The sequence below is a fragment of the Polypterus senegalus genome, chromosome 1, assembly GCF_016835505.1.
Source record: "Polypterus senegalus isolate Bchr_013 chromosome 1, ASM1683550v1, whole genome shotgun sequence".
In the NCBI taxonomy this organism is placed as follows: Eukaryota; Metazoa; Chordata; class Cladistia; order Polypteriformes; family Polypteridae; genus Polypterus; species Polypterus senegalus.
The window spans coordinates 93,451,269-93,476,429 of record NC_053154.1 but is presented as its reverse complement, the minus strand read 5'-3'; the positions used below and the strand labels follow the sequence as shown (position 1 = coordinate 93,476,429).

Here is a 25,161-nt window from a genome sequence, read left to right as displayed (position 1 = left end):
TGTCATCAACTTTAAAAACATGAAGAAGATTAATGTTTAAGCTTCCAGAAAGGAAGAATTGTTGCCAGGCTCCCAAAATTACAGATGAGGTTGCGGTGTCACTTTTATCAGCAGACATTTTTGTTTATTTTTTATAAAGGGAGTTCTGATGTGAAGACTTCAGTGCAATCCTGTCATATGGTGGTTAATACTAAATGTTTTCTTTGTTGAAGGATATTTCAAATTTAGTCAGGAAAGCCTTCTGTGTTGCACTCTTTTTAGCTATTAAATAAACTGGCTGGTCTTAGAAAGCCCATCCTTGTGTCCAAGCCTGCTCTTCCTACCAGTAAGCTTCTGCATGCTTGGCATACCACATGTGGTAAGCACTCAAGGGAGATGCACAATATGTGCCCAAAACACCTCTACTAACAATCACTAGTCCAGAGAAAACTTATTCTACTTGAAGCTCTTCCAACACTGTGGAACTTTTTCACTCTAACACTGAGGATGAACCAGGCACAGGAACCTCATTTTGTCTACTGTTGTGCAACATTTTATATTTACACAGACAAAATAATTTTAATCAGGTTTTTCATATTTATTTTACTTAATCTTTATTGTGTCCAAGAAGAATAACTTTCTTTGTGGAATATCCTTCCTTTCTCTTCTTAGACCTAGTAAAGGCTCCATTCTCAACAGAGCCTAATGTGAGTTCTTTTAAGCTCTAGAAGAGAAGTCCCCAGTTCCATAAAGTATCTAGATCAGGTCAACTTTATGGGAGTAGGCTCACTTCTGGGTGACACATCATGCAGCATACTTTTATTCAGAAACTCCCTCTTTTCTTTTCTTTTTTTTTTTTATAACTTTTTGAAATTTTTTTTTAAACCAATTAAAGTTATTAATTAATAATGTTAAAATTTGACCTCTGTCTTTTTACTAAGTGTTACTATACTGTAATTTTTTAACAAAACAAAGATTAACTTATTTTTACAAAGACAGTTAACATCAAAGCATGTTGTTTTCCTGAATTGCTTCACTTTAAAACATCTGTTTTCGACAACTTTGCTTCAGGCTGCCTTAATGATCTTATCAGTTGAAAACTGAACTTTGACAGCCAGACAATCAAAGCCCAAATCACGAGGCTGTACACAAAGCCAAAATCATGATGCTGTATCACGAAATCAATGTCCACAAGAAGCCCCATTTCACATGTCACAATGACATAGAATCTTAATATAAATATAATTTGTCCGACAGAGAGAGAGAGAAGAGAACAGAAGAAGGACAGAGACAGAGACAACAGTGGTTAGGGTCAGTGTGTAAGCGTATATCTGTATGTATGTGTGTTAATCTTAAGGTGCAAGAGAAGACCAACCCGGTAATGAACCAGGTAAGTTTATATATCCTTGGAGAAAGTAAGCAAGATGAAGAAGATGAGAACACCACAATAATACATTTACATTCACAGCCTGTAAGAATATGCAGTAACAGACTCCGAGGAACACAAACTGGAATATTCCCATACTCAGTTGGTAGTTCGGACATCACTACTACCAACAGAGCTTTCCCACACCTTTTCGGAGAAACAGCTCGTTCAAGGATGGCAAGGGTAAAGAGCTGGAGTAAGGATAGAAGTAAGGTGGAATGGATTCAAAACTGGACAGCCTTGATTACTTTTTAAGTTGAAAGAACTATAACATATCATGCTGAGTTATGGCAAGTTCCGGTATTGTGGCATTTTGGGTATTGCAGAGAACCGGTTTAAAACTCTTATTTTAGATGCGATTTAATGTTGGATGGGTTAAATCTCATACAATCAGACATAGTGGAAAAATCAGGATGGGGTCTAGAGACTTACATAATTATGATATACAGTACTAAAATGCAAGCATATTACAATGAAAGCTGAAATATGTGATCCAGACTTCGAAATGCAGTCTGAATCCATCCATGTTATTGACTAATAGGGAGCTGCATCATTATGTTTAAACTCAGCAACAGAAATGATTCACTCTGTTTTGAACACTGTAAACAAGAGTCATTCTAACTCTGGTATCTTCACCTAGGCAATCTGCATTTCCTGTATTCAAATGTTAATATCTTTAAATGTAATCCTGTAGTATGTCTCAACAGGTCTGACCAACTTATTGCCATCTCCAAGCTTGTTTTTAACAGCGGCACCTGTTCATTATCCAAGCCAAAAGTTTGGTGGTGGTGGTGGTAGGAGGTGGAGGGTTGTGATTTGTTTATTGTAATATATATATATATATATATATATATATATATATATATATATATATATATATATATATATATATATATATATATATATATATTCTTCTTAAACTTCTGTAAAGTTTTAAATTCCCCTTGGGGATAAAAAAAAGTATTTTTATCTACTTTTAAAAGAGCTACATCAATAAAACACAGATGAGAGTCAAGAGTATTGACATATTCATCTGCGAAAGACTGAATACTGACCTGTATTTCATAATGTTCAAGCTGCATGCATTTAAAAATGAATTTGAACCTTTTTAATGAATGTACAGATATAATGGACAAATTACATTTATTTTGATCAGAAATATTCAAAATATGCCCAATTACAAGTGCAGCCTTAAAATAATAGGATTACTCTTAGAGAAACTGCATACTGAACAACAAATTCTCTTTTCCTTCCATCCATTAACCCGCTATATCCCACCTCAGGGCACACACACACACACCAAGCACACACTAGGGACAATTTAGGGTCGCCAATGCACCTAAACTGCATGTCTTTGGACTGTGGGAGGAAATCGGAGCACCCAGAGGAAACCCACACAGACACAGGGGGAATATGCAAGCTCCACGCAGGGAGGACCCAGGAAGGGAACCCAGGTCTCCTTACTGCGAGGCAGCAGCACTACCACTGCACCACCGTGCCGCCCCTCTCTTTTCCCTGAATCCATAAATGTAAAATGTTTTCATTTTTTCAACAATGGATCTAATACAATGGAAACAAATTGATATATGAAAGCTGGTGAAGCACTTAAATTAGTAACTTTACCACAATGACAGCAACAGGTGCAGATATTAATGATAGACAATTTGTTTAGTATTATATAATATTTTGCTTTTGTATATTAATAGAATGTGACTTAATTTAGATCCATTTTGGAACTACTTATTCAATAAATAAATAACATTTTTTATTTATTTAAAAATACATCTACCTTCTGACAATTATATTGTCTGTTGAAGATCATCCAGATGTTATTTCCATCACTTCATCTGCAAGTACCTCCACTCTATGCAGCACAGATGTGCTTGAAAGTATTACTTTTTTAACATAACACTGTTCTTTTCACATCTGAAATTAGCTCATCCATAATTTCTAGAACACAATCTTTTATACTTTCTAAACTCTGTAAATGACCTCTTCGTTTTGGCCAAAATCCATGTTACTCTTAGAGGTGCCAATGTAGCTCTATCCTGTTATATGCAAAAGTGACTGAGACTCATTCAGGTCTGCTGAAATTATGCTAATAGAACTAGTAATTTCAGCTGTTGTTCAGTTGATTCCTTAGGGTAGTCTGCTGAAAGCAAGTCATGTTGCCTGGTAGTGTCTCTTGATGTTTTATACTTTCATGACAAAGTAATGGCACAGTACACACCTGACTACTGTCCTTTGCCAAAGTAAAGAAATACTTCTCTGTCCATTGACTTAGGAATCAGAGACTTTCCTTGTTTATTTGTGTTTTTTTCCATTTGGATAGGGCTATAATCTCATACATGTTAAGTAATTGTAACCCCAGTATGGAGAACAATATATAATGTAAATATCAGCAAATGGCATGGGTGAGTTTACATGTAATGATATTTTTTGCAGTAACACTAGTTTCAGCAGGGCTGTTCAACAACTTGCTATCAACCAATAATGGCCTTTTGAAATTCAGTCAATTGTAGCTCATGAATTTAATATTATTATTTTTTATTATTAAACAATTTTATTGTAATTTTTATTATTAAATTTATTAAATTGCATTTAATTCAAAATCAATATATAATATCCTGAACAGTTTCCTATGCTACTTTATTAACTAGAAACATAATATTGTATTTTCACCCAACATTTTCTCAGTGCACAGTGGGCCTCTAGTTGAATAGGCTATAAATAAAAACAAAAACAAAATCACAAAACATCTACCAAAAAATCAGAACAGTAACAAATGCAATACATCTGAGCACATGGCAAAATTTAAATTAAGTAGGACATTCAAAACAACTATTGGAGAAAAAAATAATATTATAGTCAAATCTAAAGGTCTTTCAGCGTTTTAGAAGTAATAAAACAATCAAGCAGTCAATCAGCATGGGGATATAAAATAACCTGATAAAAAGTTGAAAATACACTTTATAAACTGTATTAAAAAAAAAACTTTAAAATGTATTTTTTGAAAGTCCCAACAAAATGGGTAAATTCTAATAATGCACAGATTTATTGGTAACAGATTGGAGCCAGCTGTTTTTTGCTGTGAATACCTGTGCAAATTTATCAAATGCAAGTTACTGATACCTAGTTGGTTTTATGATTTGGTATGGACTGAAACAGTAATCTGCATGAACATTCATTGCACTTCCAGGTCTCTGCTTTTGCCAGTAAAACAAATTAAATAATGTCTCCAGTGTGGAAGTACAAAAAATGTGCTCAAAGTTCTAAAGCGAGTGAGCCTTCTGATAAAACAAATGTAATTTCTGAATACTGTATAACAAAAGCAGAACACTCTTTTACTTCTGTGGACCATAAATATGGCACAAACAAGTCTAATTTTTGCTGTATTACTAAGAAACTAAAACAAATTCACAAAACATCTTCTGTTGATGCACCAAAAGCTGCAAAGATGGTGTCTTAAGTGTCTGATCAGATGGCATTTAAGCACATTATAAAACATTCAAAGAATCGAACCATCTGAAATAATCAAAACTCAGACACAATGTGAATGTGTGAAACCCGCACACTGACCCAGCCGGCAATGTTGAAATGCTGAAATATTAATCACTGCACAACAGTCTAGATAACAGTGTGAACGCTGGCCCCGGCACAGACAGACGGACAACATTTTTTCACCACACAACATTTATTAAGCAATACTATTTACAGTTTGTGCTCACGTGCACCCCCAGTGCCTTCTTGCACTGATTTCCCCAATGTCCAGGCCCACAGTCTCTTGTGCCTTCCTGGCCCCTTTTATGGGAACCCGGATGGGCTCCAGCTGCTCCCCGGCAATTAGCACTAGCCACACCCCTGTGTGGCAGAAGTACCGGCTGCGCATCCTGGTGTGGTGGAAGTGCTGGGCTCCCGGGATAATTAGGCACTGGGGCGCCGCCTGGCGGTGGCCACGGGTCCCTACAGGGCTGGGCTTCTAAGCCCCCACCGAGGCCCCTGCATAACCAGGACGGACGTCCCCTCTCGGTCTGGAGGAGGTACACGCCCTCCTCTGGTCCTCTAAGGCGTCCCGCCAGGTTCCAGCCCCGGCCGAGGACCACACGGGATAAACCGGCATCGGGCGCCGCCTGGCGGTGACCCCGGGCCCCTACAGGGTAGGGCTTCTATGCCCCCGACCCGTGGTCCCCCACAGAACCAGGACGGACGCCCCCTCGCGGTCTGGAGGAGGCACAAGCCCTCCTCTCTGTCCACAACAGAAAATACTTTGATTTCTAATAAGATGTTTTATTAATTACGCATATGAGTTTTTTATTTATTTATTAAGAAATACTTTTAATAACTATGCTTTTAAGGTTATATTAACTAAAACTTAGATAGAGTTATATGTGCGAGTGGTGCTGGTGGTGGCTGCTGAGGTGTTGTTTATAGGAAGTTGTCCGATAAATGTGAATTTCACATTTTTGTGTGAGGTCACCGAACCAATCCCTGTGAAAAGCCAGTGATGACTTTATTATGTTATTGTGTAGAAAATATTTTTTTAATTATTTTTATAAATTTCTTTCTTAATGTTAAAGTGATCTACAAACATATAAACTGTACTGGTGAAAATTAATTTTGCACAGCTGTGCTTGCTATGTACTGCACTATGGAAGATACTTCCTAAAACTGTTCGAAATAGGAAAACAACCTACACTCTGCAACATGGACTAAACCGTACACAGCCAGGGCACCCCCAATGACTATTATTTAAGTTGGTCGGTTGAGAAAACATCACCAATCCACTCTTTCATGGTGATTTGCACAAAAATTACTGCATCATTTCACAACACAAACTTTACTCTTTCATGCAAGAGCTTTGTATGTTTCTCTATATAAGATTGTGATTGTTCCCTCTTAAAGAGTGTTCGCATCTGTCAAAGTCAATATTTTTTCAATAAAGTGTATTTTCATTGCCCCAGTACTCTGAGTAATATATAAACAGACCACTTGATAGCAGTAATAAGTTTACAAAAGAATTTGAATTTTGAACAAAAATAAATGGTAATCAAATCAACCCAGGCGAAACCCAATCGGTAAAACTAAACTATTTTTAAACAGGAAGCAACTATCCTTTATTGCAAACCTTTATGTTACTGAGTAGTTCCATGTAGGATACTGTGCAGAGGCCTTTATACAAAGAATTAAAAAGAATTAAGAAGGCTATCATGTTTCAAACACTTTCATAATTATGAAATGTCAAAGGTATGGTATGGAAGGGGATTGCCAAAAGGCTGTGGTTTTTTAAATTTACAAAAATTAATTACAAAGAAAAGTATTAAAAACTATGTTACATTTAAAATTAACACTAAATTAAGTGTATTTGGAGATCCTCTCAAGTCAGTAAATTCCTATAGATTTACATATATAAAATTTAGAGCCAAAATATTTCCATGTAAATAAATATAACAATTTACATACAGCCATATGAAAAAGTTTGGGAACCCCTCTTAATTCTTTGGATTTTTGTTGATCATTGGCTGAGCTTTCAAAGTAGTAACTCCTTTTAATATATGACATGCCTTATAGAAACAGTAGTTTTTCAGCAGTGACATTAACTTTATTGGATTAACATAATAAATGCAATATGTATCATAACAAAATTAGACAGGTGCATAAATTTGGGCACCCCAACAGAGATATTACATCAATACTTAGTTGAGCCTCCTTTTGCAAATATAACAGCCTCTAAACGCCTCCTATAGCCTTTGACGAGTCTCTGGATTCTGGATGGAGGGATTTTTGACCATTCTTCCATACAAAATCTCTCTAGTTCAGTTAAATTTGACGGCTGCCGAGCACGGACAGCAAGCTTCAAATCATCCCATAGATTTTCGATGATATTCAAGTCAGGGAACTGTGATGGTCATTCCAGAACATTGTACTTCTCCCTCTGCATGAATGCCTTTGCAGATTTCGAACTGTGTTTTGGGTCATTGCCTTGTTAGAATATCCAACCCCTGCGTAACTTCAACTTTGTGACTGATGCTTGAACATTATCCTGAAGAATTTGTTGACATTGGGTTGAATTCATCCGTCCCTCAACTTTAACAAGGGCCCCAGTCCCTGAAAAAAGTCATACAGCCCCACAGCATGATGGAACCTCCACCAAATTTCATAGTAGGTAGCAGGTGTTTTTTTTTTTGGAATGTGGTGTTCTTCTTCCAGCATGCAAGGCGCTTTTTGTTATGACCAAATAACTCAATTTTTGTCTCTTCACTCCAAAGTACTTTGTTTCAAAATGAATCGGGCTTGTCTAAATGAGTATTTGCTTACAACAAGCGACTTTGTTTGTGCCGTGAGTGCAGAAAGGGCTTCTTTCTCATCACCCTGCCATACAGATGTTCTTTGTGCAAATTGTGCTGAACTGTAGAACAATGTACAGATACACCATCTGCAGCAAGATGTTTTTGCAGGTCTTTGGAGGTGATCTGTGGGTTGTCTGTAACCGTTCTCACAATCCTGCGCATATGCCGCCCCTGTATTTTTCTTGGCCTGCCAGACCTGGGTTTAACAGCAACTGTGTCCTTCCATTTCCTGATTGCGTTCCTTACAGTTGAAACTGACAGTTTAAACTTCTGAGACTGTATTTTGTAGCCTTCCCCTAAACCATGATACTGAACATGGTTCAAAGGGAAGCACAACTTGCAACTGACCACCTTAAATACCTTTTCTCATGATTGGACACATCTGTCTACGAAGTTCAAGGCTTAACGAGCTATTTCAACCAATTTGGTGTTGCAAGTAATCAGTATTGAGCAGTTACATGCATTCAAATCAGCAAAATTACAAGGGTGCCCAAATTTTTGCACAGCCATTTTTTCACATTTGATTTCATTTCATACAACTAGATTCTACTTCACTAAAAATCTTTGTTTGAAAAACAACTCAATACTCAGATGTTCCTAGGAAGTAAAAGACATTACCACTGTTATCTTTTTAGTTGAAAGTACAGTAAATTATTATGCAGGCTGAGAGGGGTTCCCAAACTTTTCATATGACTGTATAAATAGAATTAAATTGACTCATAATGCAAAACACTGTGATGCTAGGAGTTGCAAATAAATGAGTTGTAAATAACCAATGCAAATAATTGACTCTTTATACTAAAGTGGTGGGGAATAACAGCACAATCAAGAGTGCAAGCCAAAAGTTATAATGCTTATGGTATATATTATCATATAAAGGAACATATGGAGTCCAGTGTGCTGTTTTGATCTGTCAATTATAAATACGATAAAAATAGTTCTAGACTTCTGAACTTATACCAGAATTGTGTGATACGAGCTATAGAAGAATTGAAGGGAATGCCTTGAAAGATCTGTAGGTACTCTTGAGCTGTCTCCCAGTCCCAAATACCAACACAGGAATACAGCATAATAAAAAAAGGTCACAAAAGTAGGAATAAACAACAAAGTGGAATAACATAGTACAACCAAAGATAAAAAAAATAACAGACACCTCTGCCCTGACTACTTAGTTGCTTATTTTCTCCTTACTCACCTTCCAGCTCTGGCCCTCCTTCCACTCTCTGTCCAACTGAGCCATAGTGGGAATAAGGATATTAGCTCTGATTAATTATAGGAGGGGTATCACAGTGACTTTGTAGTTACAGCAGTTTCCTCACAACATCAATGATCTGGGTTTATTTTGCTTGTCTGCTTTCTCTTTAGTCATGTTTATCTTTCTTTCTTTCCCCCACATTGTAAAAAATGCACATTAGGTTAACAGGCATCTGCAAATAAAAAAGAGTGTGTGTGCGCATGTGCGGAGCCTGTGACTAGCACACCTCTCAGTGCTTTCTTTCTGGTCACAAATGCTCCCAACATCACTATAATACATGTTCAGAAAAAGAATAGGTGTGTATTATGCTCCAAGTCACACCGGATCTCTAGGTTATTCACATTACATCAAGTGTTTATACCCGAGTTTAAGTACTACTGACATCACTATTCCTAAAGAGATGTGTATTACTACACATTTGACTTCCCATATTTCCTGTGGTAGTAAACCATTCAGAGTAAAAAAGGTGGCTGTACTATAATAATAATATAATTCTTTATATTTATACAGAGCTTTTCTGATTACTCAAAGCGCTCTCCACCCAGGGAAGACTCAAGAAGTGAACCCACAACCTCCTTACTGCAAAGCACTAGATTTCCCATATGTGCCACTCTTGCAGTTAACAAAAAAAAAAGATTACCAGATCATGTAGCATGTTAAACAACACAATAGCTAGAAAAAAATCAAATTCTACTATTTAAGGACACTAAAACAATTAAGTATGTTCAATAATTTTAAAAGGATAATACACGACCCAACACTTAAATTCTCATGAGGATTTCACCCGCTTTTTTCCTGGTTTTTGAGGGTTTAGTGCTATTTGGTTCCTTTAACAATTATTGTACTGCAAAGTCACCACTGGCTACCAGAACAGAAAACAGGAAAGGATATTCTTTTCTTAAATTGAACCGGAAGATTTGGTGGTTGCAGCAGCAGCAGAAATTGTGAAGAGCTGGAAACAAAAGTAAGAAATGGTGCAAACTACAAATGCAAGTGTAATGTTAAATAAAAACACACAAAAGTAATTAGTCTAAATAAGTACATTATAAGGGGTGGGGATCGATCTGTTCTTAACTCAATTTTTCTTTTTGTAAAAACTTGATTGCTTTGTATGGATTGTAATAAAATTAATAAATAAATAAATAAATAAATAAGTACATTATAATCATTGTTACACTTTCTTCTTGATATTATGCAGACTCGGGATGGTTCAACGGTATTCTCTTTTATTTTCAGGGTATTTTATTAAAGGAGAAGAGTGAGGCATAAAACTGTACTCTCTGAAACAGTATAAATTTTTGGTACTACTGGATGTTTAATTTAAAGTCAGACCTTTACAATATAGTGAGTTCGGCAACCAGAAATACATAAAGTATGCAAGAATAGAAAAGAGTGTCATCTGTTGTTAACAACAAAACTATTGCAAGGATAAGACACAGAGAGAACAGAAAATACTTTACATGCAATCAGGCAGAAAACAAATATTGTGTATTCAAATATTACAACAAAATGTCAAGTGTTATTATTCTGTTAATTACTATCAGATTAATATTTATAGTATGTATAAGTACTGTAACCAGTAGAAGAATTAGGTATTAAAACAACATAACACCTGATTTAACCAATTCAATATCATGGATGGCTTAGGTCTATACAGTAGTATCAAGCGCCAGTCCACTTGAGGACCCACTAATGCACACCACCTACACTTACACAGGGACAGTTTAAAAATATTGATTACCCTAACATGCTTGTCTTTATAACTAACATCCATCGAATCCATTAATTTTCTGAAATCGTTTCTGTTTCAGGACAGCGAAAAGCTGGAGCTTATCCTAAAAGCTACCAGCCATAGATAGAATATCAGTCCATCACAGGGGAATTCAGGCACACATCCATACCTGTTAATTCTGAAACAACTAATAAAGAAGACTGTCAAATAAAATGCCTCTTCCTATAGCCATATGGGGAATGGTTACATTCAAAGCCATTAAAATTAATGACCATGACAGCCATCTGTACATAAAGAAAAAAAGCATGGAATTTAATGGAAACTGCCTTCCAAAAGCATTCAACTTAAAACAGATATTTAATGCAATCAACACACTTTTTCACAAAAAGTAAAAGTATCCTTATCGTTTATTTAGAATGTGCATGAAAAGGAAAAAAACTGTGATACTTATTTCAAAGTCATCACTCAACTACGGTAGTAAGTCAAGATGTAAGTCAAAAGCAACCTGTAATGCAACAGAAATGGCAGGAAAGGGGCAACAGAATAATTTTTTTTCACCTTTGTATTTCTATTTTCCTTTGTTTTCTCTATGTTGATTTTGAAGCAAATGATTGTTGCTATAATTAGTATTTGTTATGTTATTATTACTTGTTTGATTCAGTAGAATGCCATTGTAATGTCTACATGTTAAAAAATGAAACACAAAAATGAAAATAAGTCATTGGTGAAGAACACACTATTTTTCTATTTGAAGTGTGACAGCGCCTATGCCTTATTTTAAGAGTGCAAAATAGATTTACATAGGTACACTGCTGCTTTGTAATCTTTCTACATTGTTATTTCTTAAATAATCCAGTTCTTAAAGTATACTAATGTGTAGTACTAGTACAATAATGGGGATAGTGTTATTTTTATAACTGTATAGCAGAACCACCAATTAAAATGTTCAGCCAACTGATTACTTAATAGGAATGAAAATGTTTACTGTGCCACCAGAAATTATGGGCTGCAATAATATATGTGAGCTCATAATGAGAATCATTTTCTTCTCTGTTTTAAGTCTATTTTCTCAGTAGCATTTACTGTGCAGAACCAGAAAATGTGATTAGAACGTGTATAGTAAATGCTTAAATACATTGTGTTTATGTTTAAGTACTTGTTAGTGCTGCTCTGTAGGAAAAATATATTTTATTGTTCTTAGTTATATAATTTGAAAGCAGACTACCAGAAATGCAGTAAAAGATAAACAAACAAAATTCTTTTAGTACACATTTCAAAATGACTTAGTGGAATCAAAAAATCTATTTTTGTAACAACTAATAGAGAAGGCAAAAGCAAATTTGTTTACTAGCTTGTTTCAGTATGGTCACACTAAGCCTTATAAATAATATAGGTTTCGTCAAGTTCAACTAGATGGTCACAAAACTAAAATTTTGGTTGCAATTTAGACATTTACAGATTTACTTGCTCCCAGCATGAATTACACTAGAATTTACCCTTTGGGTATCAATATCAGTCATCTTTTGAAAACTACACACAAAGGTTGTACCTGTACCTGTGTCAGGAGTGCTGCTAACTTTTATTTTGTCTAAATGTTAATCCTAGTGCCACTGATGCACCCAAAGTCCCTACACATTATAAATTATACTAACAAAAGCAATATTTTAATATTTAAAACTGTTATCTTCAGTTCATTATTTATGTCAATGTGCATGGATCACCACTTGCATTTATTTATATAGAACATTTTCATACAAAGATTAGCTCAAAGTGCTTTACAAGATGTCAAGGAGAAATTTACAAGAAAAGAAAAAAACCAAATAAGAACATTAATGAATAAGTAAAGAAAAATAAATAAATCTATGTGAAAATATAAAATATAAATATATAACTAGTACAAGAGTAGTGTCCTTATATATAATTTCATAATTTAAATCTATAACAGTATACAGTATATACATAGAGTTACCTCTGTTTAAACAGTTACCTTAACACTACCACTTGGATGTGACCCGATTCCTATTTTTTCACATATCTGACACTGATTAAATTTTGCCAAAACCCACATGGTGTCCTATTTTTTGAAACAAAATACAGTCCACTTGCATGCCCAATACTCCATTCATTTCCATTCAAATCACCCATAACCAGTCTGAATTTAAACTGTCAAATCAGAATTTTACACAAGGAAATGCCTTCTTTACTTGTTTTAATGCATCATGTGAAATACTAAAATGTGTGGCTCGGTGGCGTAGTGGTAGCACTATGACGTCATAGTAAGGAGAGCTATGTTTGCATCCCAGGTCCTCCTTTACGTGTAGTTCTGCATGTTTTCCCCATGTCCGCATTGGTTTCCTCCCACAGTCCAAAGACATGCAGGTTAGATGCACTGGCTATACTAAATTGGCACTAGTGTGAAGTTGGTTTGTGTGTGTGTTCACCCTGCAATTCCCTGGCACCCTGTCCAGGGAATTGTTCCTGCCTTGCGTCCAAGGCTAGCTGGGATAGGCTCCAGCATTCCCCATGACCCTATTCAGGGATTAGCAGGTTAAAAAATGATAACAAGGAAACAACATTTTTACTGCTGAGACATTTGAATGTTATTAATATACATATTACATATACGTATATTCCACACAAGCTGAATGTGTATGTACCACTCAGGCTATATCTAGATCATGTAATGTAAATACCACAGACATCAGATCAGATTTCTTTGCCAAATTTGATTTAGGCATCGAGACCTGGTAATGTAAACATAGCCTTACTTGCCACTCAGAAACCAAGAAGGTTCAGGTTTCCCTAATCTATTTCATATTTTCCTCTCGCGTATTGAATTTTCAGTTGAATATGTTGCAAGCTATTGCATCTCTGGGCTAGTTTTTGACAAAAATATGCCTAAATTCCTGCACAAACACAACAGAAGTAACTTTAGGAAGAATCCTGAGTGTGTCATGTGATTAAACCCTTAACTAAACATTTCTAAATGAGTGAAGTAAACAACTAATCCACAACTGAAGCAATATTACATTTTTATGTCTGTAATTTAATGAAACATCACTACCATGAAAAGAATACGGAGTAGACAAATAATGAGGACAAGCCACAGTTTAGTTTAAAAAAATCTAACATTGGGAGCTTAACCTACAAATGTACCATAAAATGTTTTACTCAGTGCCCGTAAATACTGTTTTGCTAAGATATAAAGAATATGTCACCATATTCTGCTCCGTATTATTGAAAATTCTAGGAAAAAGCAGCTAAATTACCATCCACCTTTCTACAATTATTTTATACTAGCTGTGAGAGCCCATGCTGTAAAAAACCCAGGCTCCTAGAAACTATTGAAATCGTCAGAAAAAAAATTTGAAATGCAGAGTCGGCAGTTTTGTTTTATGGACATGCTCGCCCCCATTGTCCATCAGCTGGTAAGCAAGTTTCTTTCTTCTCTGAGGTATCGTTTTGCCGATATGCTAACCTTGTTTGCATATTAGCAGCTAAGTGCGTTTGTCTCTGACTTGTTAACTTGTGGCTGCCTTGCCAGCTCTTAAAGCTTCATGCTGTAGCCTCACACTTACACGCGTAGACGTTTATATATAAGAAGATTTCTCTCATTGTCCAAACAAATCACTAAGAATTAGGGACTTAAAACTGGGCTGCTTATACATTACAGTCGCTTAGTCAGCTTTACAGTACATTTCATAATAAAAACTATTTCAAACATATACACATCTATTATGATATAACATAACTATACAAAATAAGTATGGGGCGTATTTTGAGGGTGGAATTTAATCTGAGGCCAAATGGTTTTAAATTCAATCCTTAGCTATCAGATTACACTTTGACTGGCAGAGATGCTAAAAGGTGAGACCATACAATATTACTCTGTAAATAACATTTCCCAGAAAGGCATGCAGATCTTCATATACTGCAGGAGGTCAGAAATAATCAATACAATATATGGGAATGTGACAGCAGACAGAAGTCTCTCTTCATTTCATTTCAGATAGAGTATATATGTACAGTCTGTTTCTTTTTTTGTAAGAACCATTGTGATAATTGAGAAGGGTTCAGATATTATTTTTATAAATGTAATTTAAATTTGTATCTATCCACATTTTAACCTGCTTAATCCAATGTTAAGTTTCACAGGGAAGGAACCTTACATTACTTATTTATGACATTAAAATAAAAGAGTATGATGTATAATAAATAATTAGCTGATAAACGTATTATAACCAAGTGTACAACAAATTCCCAAATGCCTCATTACTTTGACTAGATGGCAAGCCCAATTCTATATACTGAACATCCAAAGGGTTATCACAATGCCATTTGTCTACAATTTAACATTGCAGAATGTTGGAAAGAACTTCATGACTCATATTGGCATTCTTGGACCAAGCAGGAAAATGGAATTTATGTTACTTAAGACAGATGTTCTTAAAAAAATGGTTGATGACCTCTTTCTGTTTGCCGAAAACCAGTACTTATTTCAGTGTGTTGGAAGACTCATCATTATGGCACAAACATTTTTCTACTTTATATATTAAGTAGCCTTCTGTTCAGTGCATTATGTTTTAGTCATTCATAAAATTCTAGGCACATTTTATGACTGCTGACCTCCACAGAAGCCTCCAATAACAAAAAAAAACAACTCTTCTGTCCCTCTTCCTATACAGGATGGTCAGCATCTATTACATGAGTGCATCAGTAAATGTACATTCCATAATTTGGCTATGTATCTTTTGCTTTTAATACTTAATGTTATATTGGTTTATGAGGGCTACAGTAACATATCAGTGGCTGTTATTTAATCACAGGCTATATTTTTATAAACCAAGGCCAAACTTTTAAAATGGATGGCAATAGAGCGTTTAATTTACAATGATATATAATTCAGTATTTGAATATTATGTACAAAACCCTGCAACCTGTGTGAAGAATGGATGCTTAGACAGTAAAATGGAAATAAAATGGAATTTCAATTTAATTGCACCATATAATATTTATTACACATAAATTACAGTTGGCTGGAGTTGACTTTTTCTTGCACTGTTCTTTGGTGACAATTAAGGAACAAAACCAAAATAATGACTATAAGCATATCCTTTTCTGTTAACTAGTAATCTTACTTATCAATCTTCATGAACTGCAGAAATAATTCACACACTCTTGTGCAAACCTGACAAAATGAAATTAAGAGTAAAAGAATTTCAACTAGCCACAAGTTATTTTGGAAGCAAGTTTTAAAACATTAGGGTTGATCGCATTGTGATAGACTGACACCCTGTCCAGAGGACTGTTCCTGGCTTGTGCCCTTTGCTTGCTGAGATATGTTTCAGCTCCCATGACCCTACTCAGGATTAAGTGAGTTTAGGTATGGTATGGTATTGTATAGTTTGGGTTGATTGCAAAATATGGGTGGGTTTACTTTCATTATCCAGATATACTATCATAGAATTTCAAGCTATAACAAGTGCAGCACTATGACTTCTACAGATAACACCAGAAAACAAAAACAACTTATCTGATTTCTTATATTGTTATATTAAATATTTGTAAAACTATTAGCAAGTCAAAATAACTTGATGGACTGACATTTTTTCTTGGTTGAACTGTCAGATGACTACTTATTCTTTACATTTTTTCTCTAATCCACTTCATTTCTTCTTCAAAGTTTGGAGTTCTTAACAGATTTTCTTATTAAAAAACAATGATAAATAATGCAGTGTAAATTATAATTTAAAAAACATTAGTACCACTTGCATCTGTGTTTATCATAATTAAGCTATTTCTTTAAAGCTTTTTAAATGTGGAAAAAAAGTCTAGTTATTCTTTTTAGTATTTTGTATTAAACTTTTAAAAAGATATACTGTAATTTGATTATTATTTATAGCTCTATAACAATTCCAAAAATGTTCTTCTATCTTCTTAATATAATACACCACATCCTGAAGATGGTTTGTGTAGCTGCAGTGATTATCTCTAGCAGATGTTTGCCAAAATAACTGTCTTGATGTCATCAGCATAGACTTTGTAGTTAACATATTCTCAAAACAAATTTAAGATAGTATAAAAGTTGAACATCTTTAAAGCAATGCTACTGGTTCATTTAATTTAATCTACAAATATTAAAAATCTGTCATTCAAACCCACAATGCATACAAATTTAGGTACTTAATGCCATACATTCAAAAATGTTAATGTGCAGCATACCAACTTCCAATTTAGAATATGCACAATATTTGAGTTTCAAAGGTATGACCGCTTGACTGTTTGTTAAGTGCCCCAACTGTGTTTTTTTTGTGCTCTCTCTGTTGATTTCTGTTTTTTTACCATGCCTTCCTTCTTTCCAGACAATAAAATAATTTAAAATAAATGCATTATTGTGTTATTATGGACATAATATGAAATGTTAATTATAGGAACTGTGCTATATTTTTCAAAAATAATAAATCTTTAAAATAATAACATTAAAATGGTTATGGGATGCATGTTGTATGTTGGTGCAATGATAGCACAACTGCCTCCCAACATGCAGACCAGGGTTCACATCCCAGGTACTCCGATGGAGTTTATATGTTCTCCCTGTGTCCACATGGGTTTCCTTCGGGTGCTCTGGTTTTCTTCCACAGTTGAAAGACATGCAGGTGTGTGTGTGCATGTGTGTACATGCTTCCCCATGACCTAGTTCTGGATAAGTGGGTTTAGAAAATGGATGGATGATGAGTTCATTGCTCTTTTTATCAATAAAAGGCATTAATAAGGCATAAGTTTATTTAATACATCATTTTAATACAATCCTGTTGGAAATAAATGTAATCAATGTTGACTGCCTGGGATAAAGGAATAAATAATTAGTTTTTGATTTTTAATATTATTTACCTAGTGTTGTTGATTATTTTTCTGCACATAATCATCATTAATTAATCCCAAAAACCTACTGCAAAAAACTGAAATTTGTGAATATCAAATGCTGCCCCCCTTAAACACATGAAAGGCGCACCATACAATTAAACCAATAGGTACTGTGCACTGCAGTGTAGTAGTTAGCATAAAACAAAATAATAAAGGTCTTAAATAAAATATAAGGCACACTAATAAAAGTATACATTTTAAAAAAATCTTCTGTAATCTGGACTTTTGCACAATGATTAGCATTATCATTTACCATTACAGTTCAAATACAGGGCCATGTAATAGTGTAGAACTGGCATGTTCTAATTATGCCTGTGTGGGTTTCCTCTGCAATATCTAGCTTCCAGGAAACAAGCAAGCTTTGACCCATAATACTGCTCTCATATACTCAGGATTTCTACCATCTGTCTGTTCACCTTATGCATGATCTCTGATGTTTTCTGGTTTAAATTTTAGAATTAACCAGATTCAGATAACTCAGTGATGTACTCCAATACTGGCTGTGTGTTTAATCCACTTATTTATTATTATTGGATAGAGTAATGACCCCAAATTCACACCAGCTGGCAAACTGGAAGAACAACCTATGCAAGTGGCCACCTGTAATATATGTGGACATTTTTAAATATTTGGTTTAATCCCTCATCATAAATACTAAGACTATAAAAAATTATACAGGGCACCTAAGCATACCAGTACCTTCATGGTGATAAAGTGGGCTCACTTCTTCTCCACCCAGTTAATGGCATGATTTTTTTTATTTTTGAAAGCAGAGGTACAGCCCAGTGACTTTGTGCGAATTTAAATGAGCATAGTATTTATTGCATACTGAGTACACCCTTGAGCTGGATATATTCTTCAACACTTATCTGACAAGAGATGTGTCAGTAGCAACACACCAATTTTTTTTTTTTATTTTTTTTTTTTCCCCCACAGGTGGGATTTCTGCCAGGCAATGCAACACTGTAGGTATTCTCTGAAAAACTGAACAACTGATACTGAATCCTAGTGTCAAAACCTTTTGGTGCCTGGTCTGCTCATTTTGTATTTAATTCAGAATTAATTTCTACTATCATCAACTGGAAAAACACAACATCAAATGATGTGTAAATTGTAAGCCACTTAGCCAGCCTTTGACATAAAGAACACATCAGCTATGAACTACCTAAATTGATACAGAACAGTATTCAAATTAGAATCGCATAGTTTTCATTTGTAAAATGGACAACCCACAATAACATGGAATGAATCTCCAAATAACTCACATGATTCAAACATAGCACTCTAATGCAGTCTAGGACTGGAGCAAAATATTGTGCACAATTTTGCTAGCGAGCCCAAAGCTGACAAAATATTAAAACAATGTTTCTCTACATACCCTTTTCTGCACTAGTATTCTCAAGTTCTTCAAAATGGGGGCATCAAACACAACTCACTATTCTATTCTACGTATGTGTGAAAGCCCGTTGGCTTGTTTTTTTTGAAGTACACCTTCTTAAGCGACATTTTCAAATTAAGACTATTCATCCACATTCTAATCAGCATAGTTTTTTGCACAAAGCATTCCTCTTTAATGTTTTGGGCTTAGTGGTGCCCCCTAAAGGCCACAATGTTTATATGTACACACACATACACCCACCCATACAGAAATACATGTATACATACATATGCTGTACCTGTATATAGTCTGCTTTATATGTGGGACTAAACAAAATTTGGTAGAAGAATAATTTTTACCCCGCTTTACCAAAATGAAAATTACGATTTTTTTTTTTTTAAATTAGAAGCAATAATATTTCCATTATTTGACAGAAAATAGTTCACATTATGGTAAGTAAAATTTTATATCAATTCTACATGAAGAAGGAAAAGAACACATAAAAAATGACTAATATTTTTAAATATAATTGACATGCCAGACTTTCCAATGATTAAAATTACAAAAATTACCCATGGCCTGGTTTCAGGTATTGGTGCAAGTAATTTAAGAATATGTGAAATTATGTCTACAAGAAATCGAACAAATTTGGATTTAAACAATGAAATGATGCTTTTCTTTTTCATTTCAGTCTCTTCTGACAATTTAAGAAAATGCAATTATTTTGATTTGAAAGGAAGAGGGATTCTAAATTAAACGTGATGAAGATACATAAATATGTTTGAGGGTGCTCTACAATGTACTGACATTTTCTCCACAGGTTATTTCTCAGTTCATTTTGGCTTTGTCACATACTGCTGCAACTCTGAACAGAATAATCAAATATTGAAAATCGATGAATGAACAGAATTAAGAAATTCAATTTCATTTAGCTTAGATGGAAGAATTTTCCCTAATTAAATGATAGTAAAAAATAAATCCTACCTAAAGTCTTAGCAGCAAAGACCATTTTCACTAAAAAATAAATAAAATAAAAAAGTGAACCATTTGTTTGACAGAATATCTTTCAGAGAACAGAGTTTTGCCACATTACAAGGCATGTTGCAAAATAAACAGAGGAATGAAATGCTACTTATTTGTGTCTGTTACTGCACTATTGAGCAACCAAACTCTCACTCTTTCCGGGTCTCACTGAAAAACATACCCAAAAAGCTGGTAAGCCACAAAGCTAGGTCCTCCTTCATGGGCAGAAGACTGGCTTCATGTCGGCTAGCCAACCATTGGCTGTACTGGTTAACATCTGCAAGACTGGGCCCTCTGAACTCTTTGGAGCTTAAGGCATTAGACATGGTGAACCTACAAACAGATCTGCAGTAAAAAAAAAAAAAAACAAAGCACAGAAAGACTGAGGTAAGCAATCTTGTATCACTTCAGGTTGCATGGAAACATCTCTAAGGATCTAGTAATATACAGTACTTCAAGAAATAACAAAACTTGAAATTCTGGATGTTTAATCAATATTCAGGCTCTGTGGAGGAAGCTTAGCAGATCCTGGAGTGAAGTGTTAGTCACATGTTATACTACATTAATACTGAGTAACAATTTCCTAGTATAAAGACTGCTATTTTAAAACTAGCATTTTCGCCTAGTGGTGTTAAATAATTGTAAACAACTGTAAACAAACCATCCATCCATCCATTACCCAACCCGCTATATCCTAACTACAGGGTCAATGAAAAAAATTAAAAAGTAAGAAAAACCTCTAACTTGGCAGTCATAGTCACAGTAAGGCATTATGCAGGAGTATTGCTGTTGGTATAAAGATGCCCCAGCAGTGTTACATGACACACTTTAGAATAATTTCATGGTGAAAGTCCTCAGTGTTAGTGTGTCACAGAGAGGATGTGCTGCTTTGTTCATAATGGCACTCAGTTTTTTTTCCATTTTCTCCTTTGCTTCTTCCTCTAGGAAATCCAGACTGCATGCCATAACTGATCCTTCTCTTTATGATTAGCTTTTTGATTTGGTGGTCTCTCTTGAAGTAATGCTACCAGCCCAGCACACCACAGTGAACACAATCGCACTGACCATTGCATAGTTGTCGATGTGAAGGATGTCACTACTCACATTAGAGGAACACAGACTCCTAAAAAAAATGGCTCTGCCCTTTCTTATATACAATAGTTCTTCTGTGTTACAAGACCAGTCCAACCTGTCATTGATTTGGACCCCTAAGTACTTATAGAAGTGCATCACTTCTACATCCATTCTCTGAATATTGACTGGACATAGAGGCACAGCGAAAGTAAAATACCAGTACCTTGGTTTTGCTGATGTTTTGTTGCACCAAGAAATGATGTTCACCACTTCACTCCTATACTTTGTCTTTTCCCCCTTATCAATACACCCCATAAGGGCAATATCATCTGAGAATTTCTGCAAATGTCATGACTTGGTGTTATAATTATAGTTGGAGGTATACAGAGTGAAGAGGAAAGTTTTATGTGTCTCATCTTTTTAAGGTGCTTCCCATGAAAAATTCTGTTAAAATAGTGTATTGCAGCTATAAAACACTTAATATTGCACTGTAAGATGCTATATAAAATGGACTATGATTTGTAGCCACTTTTACTGGGGATGAGCTATAATTGAAAAGTGCTCTACACATCAATTATGCCAGTGTTTTTAAACACAATTAATGATGAAATGTATTATTTAAATATAATAATATTGTGTGATCATTTTTCCTAGAATGTCTTCAGATTAAATATTATTCCATAATAAGATGCAAAGTATTCACCCAGTATGACAGCACAATACTTTTCAATTAGAAATAGTGAGTTATAAATGTTACGATAATAAAAATATTATCACAACATATGAGCTACAGGATTCAGGAAAAAGCAGAAGCAACTTTGCTTTTAATTGGTGCCGAGTATTAAATTTCATTTTAAATACTTATACTTAAAAGCACTCAACACTCTCAGCCTTAATGCATACATTCTTCAGTAACCCTAACAAGATACCCTTCAATACCAGCAGCATGTCAATGTTTTCTGAGTTGCCGTAAAAATGTATAAAGACATTAGTAGAAACAAAATCAAACATTCAGTCACCATCAGGTGTAATACATTGCACAAAGCTAGTTCACCCAGCAAAGATAAAGCATAAGAAGTTTCATGTACCTCAGTCTTGGCTGCCAGATGGACAGTAGAGTATTATGTCTTAGGTCCTGGGTAAAGGCTGAAGAGGAGGACAAGAGCTGTTTTTCTTAAATGCCTGCTGTGCACAGCCTGTACTCACAGCTTCTGTGTCAATGTATTAAGAGTTGAGAGAGGAATCTCCAATTCTAAGCCGCATTGTCCACCTCATGGGCTCTGCCCAGGATAGTTTACAGTACACCTAATGACATGTAACTTTTTCAATAACCCTGTCAGTTAAATTCCTCCCTCCTTTCTGAAGAGAGAACAGGGAGCTTTTCATACCATCTGCTACAATACAGTAGAGCATTTATCTTTTTAAAAGCACGGTACCGATTAGAATTTCACCTCAGTCTGCTGTGAAACACAAACTTTTTTTTTTTTTTTTAAATATCCAAGGTTATTTAACTAGGCAGTTACTTGCTGCAAACAGTAGTTAGGGTAAGCTTATCTGTTATTTAATGAAGGGACAAAAATTATTAAAGCCACAAAACAAAACATGTACACTAAGTATACTGTAATTTGACTGTTCAGGTAAGTAACTAATAATGGAGGCAGTTATTTTAGGAAATAAGCTAAAATAATCAAAGTAACTGGGAGATATCATAAAATGAAAGTAATGTTTTCAGTGATGTTTCAGTCATTGACATTTATTACTAGATAAATGCACTTTCTCAAGTATAATGTAAAGTGTGTTTCATAACAGAAAACAACAGCACTTTTCTGTATACAAGCACACAAAAATGGAAGTTGTGCAAAATAAGTAAAACAGAAGAAAATCACAACCATATAAGGTTAATTAAATACAACAGCATGGCACACTGGGATTAAGTTCATCCAAGTATAGGAGCTGTTTGTGTCATCTTTCATTTTTGCTGCTTATCACCCCAAATGTCCAATAAGACCCTCTGATACTTTACACATATGTTTATGCTCCAGTAAAGTTTCCACCAAACAGAATCTTCACAAACTATTTAGTCCAAACAGGATAAATAATAACAATACTGTGTGCAGCCTGTATATTCTTCCAGTATATATATATAATATATATAGTGGTATCTGGCCGGGACGCCCAGGATGACCGGAGGAGGGCTTGTACCTCCTCCAGACCGCGAGGGGGCGTCCGCCCTGGTTATGTTGGGGGCCACGGGTAAAGGGCTTGGAAGTGCCTGAACAACCCTGGAGCCCAGCACTTCCGCCACACCAGGAAGTGCTGGGGGGAAGACGACCGGGGACACCCTGGCGGCTTCCGGGTGCGCAGCCGGCACTTCCGCCACACTGGGGCGGGTCTATGGAGGAGTGCTGGGAAGCAGCTGGAGCCCATACGTGTTCCTATTTAAGGGGCCGCCTTCCTTCAGTCGATGGCGGAAGTCGGGTGGAGGTGGACAGAGCTGGAGAGAGGACTGGAGGCGGCCAAGAAAGAGAGGCACGAAGGACTGTGTGGCCTGGACTTTGGGGGATTGGTGCTGGAGGCACTGGGGGTGCACATGAGGTCAACTTGTAAATATTTGTAAAATAAACGTGGGTTGGCTGAAATTAAGATGTCCGCCTGTCTGTGTCCGGGTTCAAGTCCACAATATATATGTTTTCTCTGGATATTCTTGTATTGTAGTGGATGTTAGAGTAAATGAAGGCTCTAATTTGATCAGGTATGAGAGAATTTGGGGGCTGGATGACCCATGATGGAATACCATTTTGTCTGGGATTTGTTTCCAACTTGCACCCAGCACTGCACAAGCTGTCCATGACCCATTACTGGGTTCAACATGTTAGAATATGGATAGAAGGAAGGACAACAGGAATAAATGCACAAAAAAGAACCTCAGTAAACAGCACTGGCTAGAAGATAGTAATAACAATTTTAAAGACCAGATAACAAGACACATAAATGATACACAAAACTCTGGGTTTGCATAAGGAAACAATAAACAGGAATAAAAATAACTTGTCATTTGAGATGGATTATTCTTATTCCTGGGCCAGATGCCCCTTTAGCCATTGTATACTATAGAATCCCTTGCTCTCCTCCAGTGTTTCCTTATTTTGGATACTCTTCTTCTCATGCAAGAGCTATATTGCTCCATTCCATCCTCTCTTGCAATTATTAAAATGTCTGTAGAGAACATCAAGGACTTTGTATTAGATGACATATACATTTTTAGTGCCATTTTGAGGACCAACATTTTGAGAAAAAACTTCATTCAATTTAGCAAATTCTCTTTAAAACCATCCACATTTTATTAATTCTGACATTTAATTTTGTTAGGTTAAATATCTAGAGGTATCTTAAAATTGATCTGGAACCTTCTCAGAGGAAGAGAAGTGATAGCACTGAACTGGATTAATTGGCATGTACAATTGTATGGTTTGTTATTACACTGAATGAATTGCATTCATTGTTTTAGGTCACAGCAGGGGGTGAGGGTAAAGACTTTGTGCAGTAAATAAAAAATGAGGGAATGTGTGTAACACACAGTGGCACTTACTGTAAGTACTGATCACAGGAATTTTTCTAAATATAAATCTCTCTTCAATATACTTTAGTTATATTGTACTGCTTATTCAATGTTTTCCATAAATAAACCAGTTGTATTAATTTTATCATGAACAGTTCTAAGTGTAACACTATAGTAAACCAAAAAATGGCTACTAGCTTAAGCATATTCTATATTTTCAATTATGTTCCAAAAACATCACATTTTTAATGTTAATAATTTCACTCTAGCATTAAACATCCATCCATCCATTATCCAACCCACTATATTGTAACTACAGGGTCACAGGGGTCTGCTGGAGCCAATCCCGGCCAACACAGACACATGCACACACCAGGGACAATTTAGGCTCGCCAATGCACCTAACCTGCATGTCTTTGGACTGTGAGAGGAAACCAGAGCACCCGGAGGAAACCCACGCAGAC

At 35.5% G+C, this 25,161-nt stretch overlaps 1 protein-coding gene across 4 annotated transcripts in view; it reads right to left on the bottom strand.

Moving 5' to 3' along the window:
- LOC120529620 (growth arrest-specific protein 2) overlaps positions 1-25,161 on the bottom strand; it is a 191,970-nt gene that overhangs the window by 146,380 nt on the left and 20,429 nt on the right. For 3 of the 4 annotated variants that reach the window (XM_039753593.1, XM_039753572.1, XM_039753582.1), the window contains exon 2: positions 20,246-20,409. In XM_039753593.1, coding sequence (XP_039609527.1) covers positions 20,246-20,390 — 145 coding nt within the window. In that variant the 5' untranslated portion in view covers positions 20,391-20,409. Of the gene's footprint in view, positions 1-20,245; positions 20,410-22,226; positions 22,244-25,161 lie in introns of those variants that run through there. The other variant, XM_039753601.1, reaches the window with a different exon arrangement.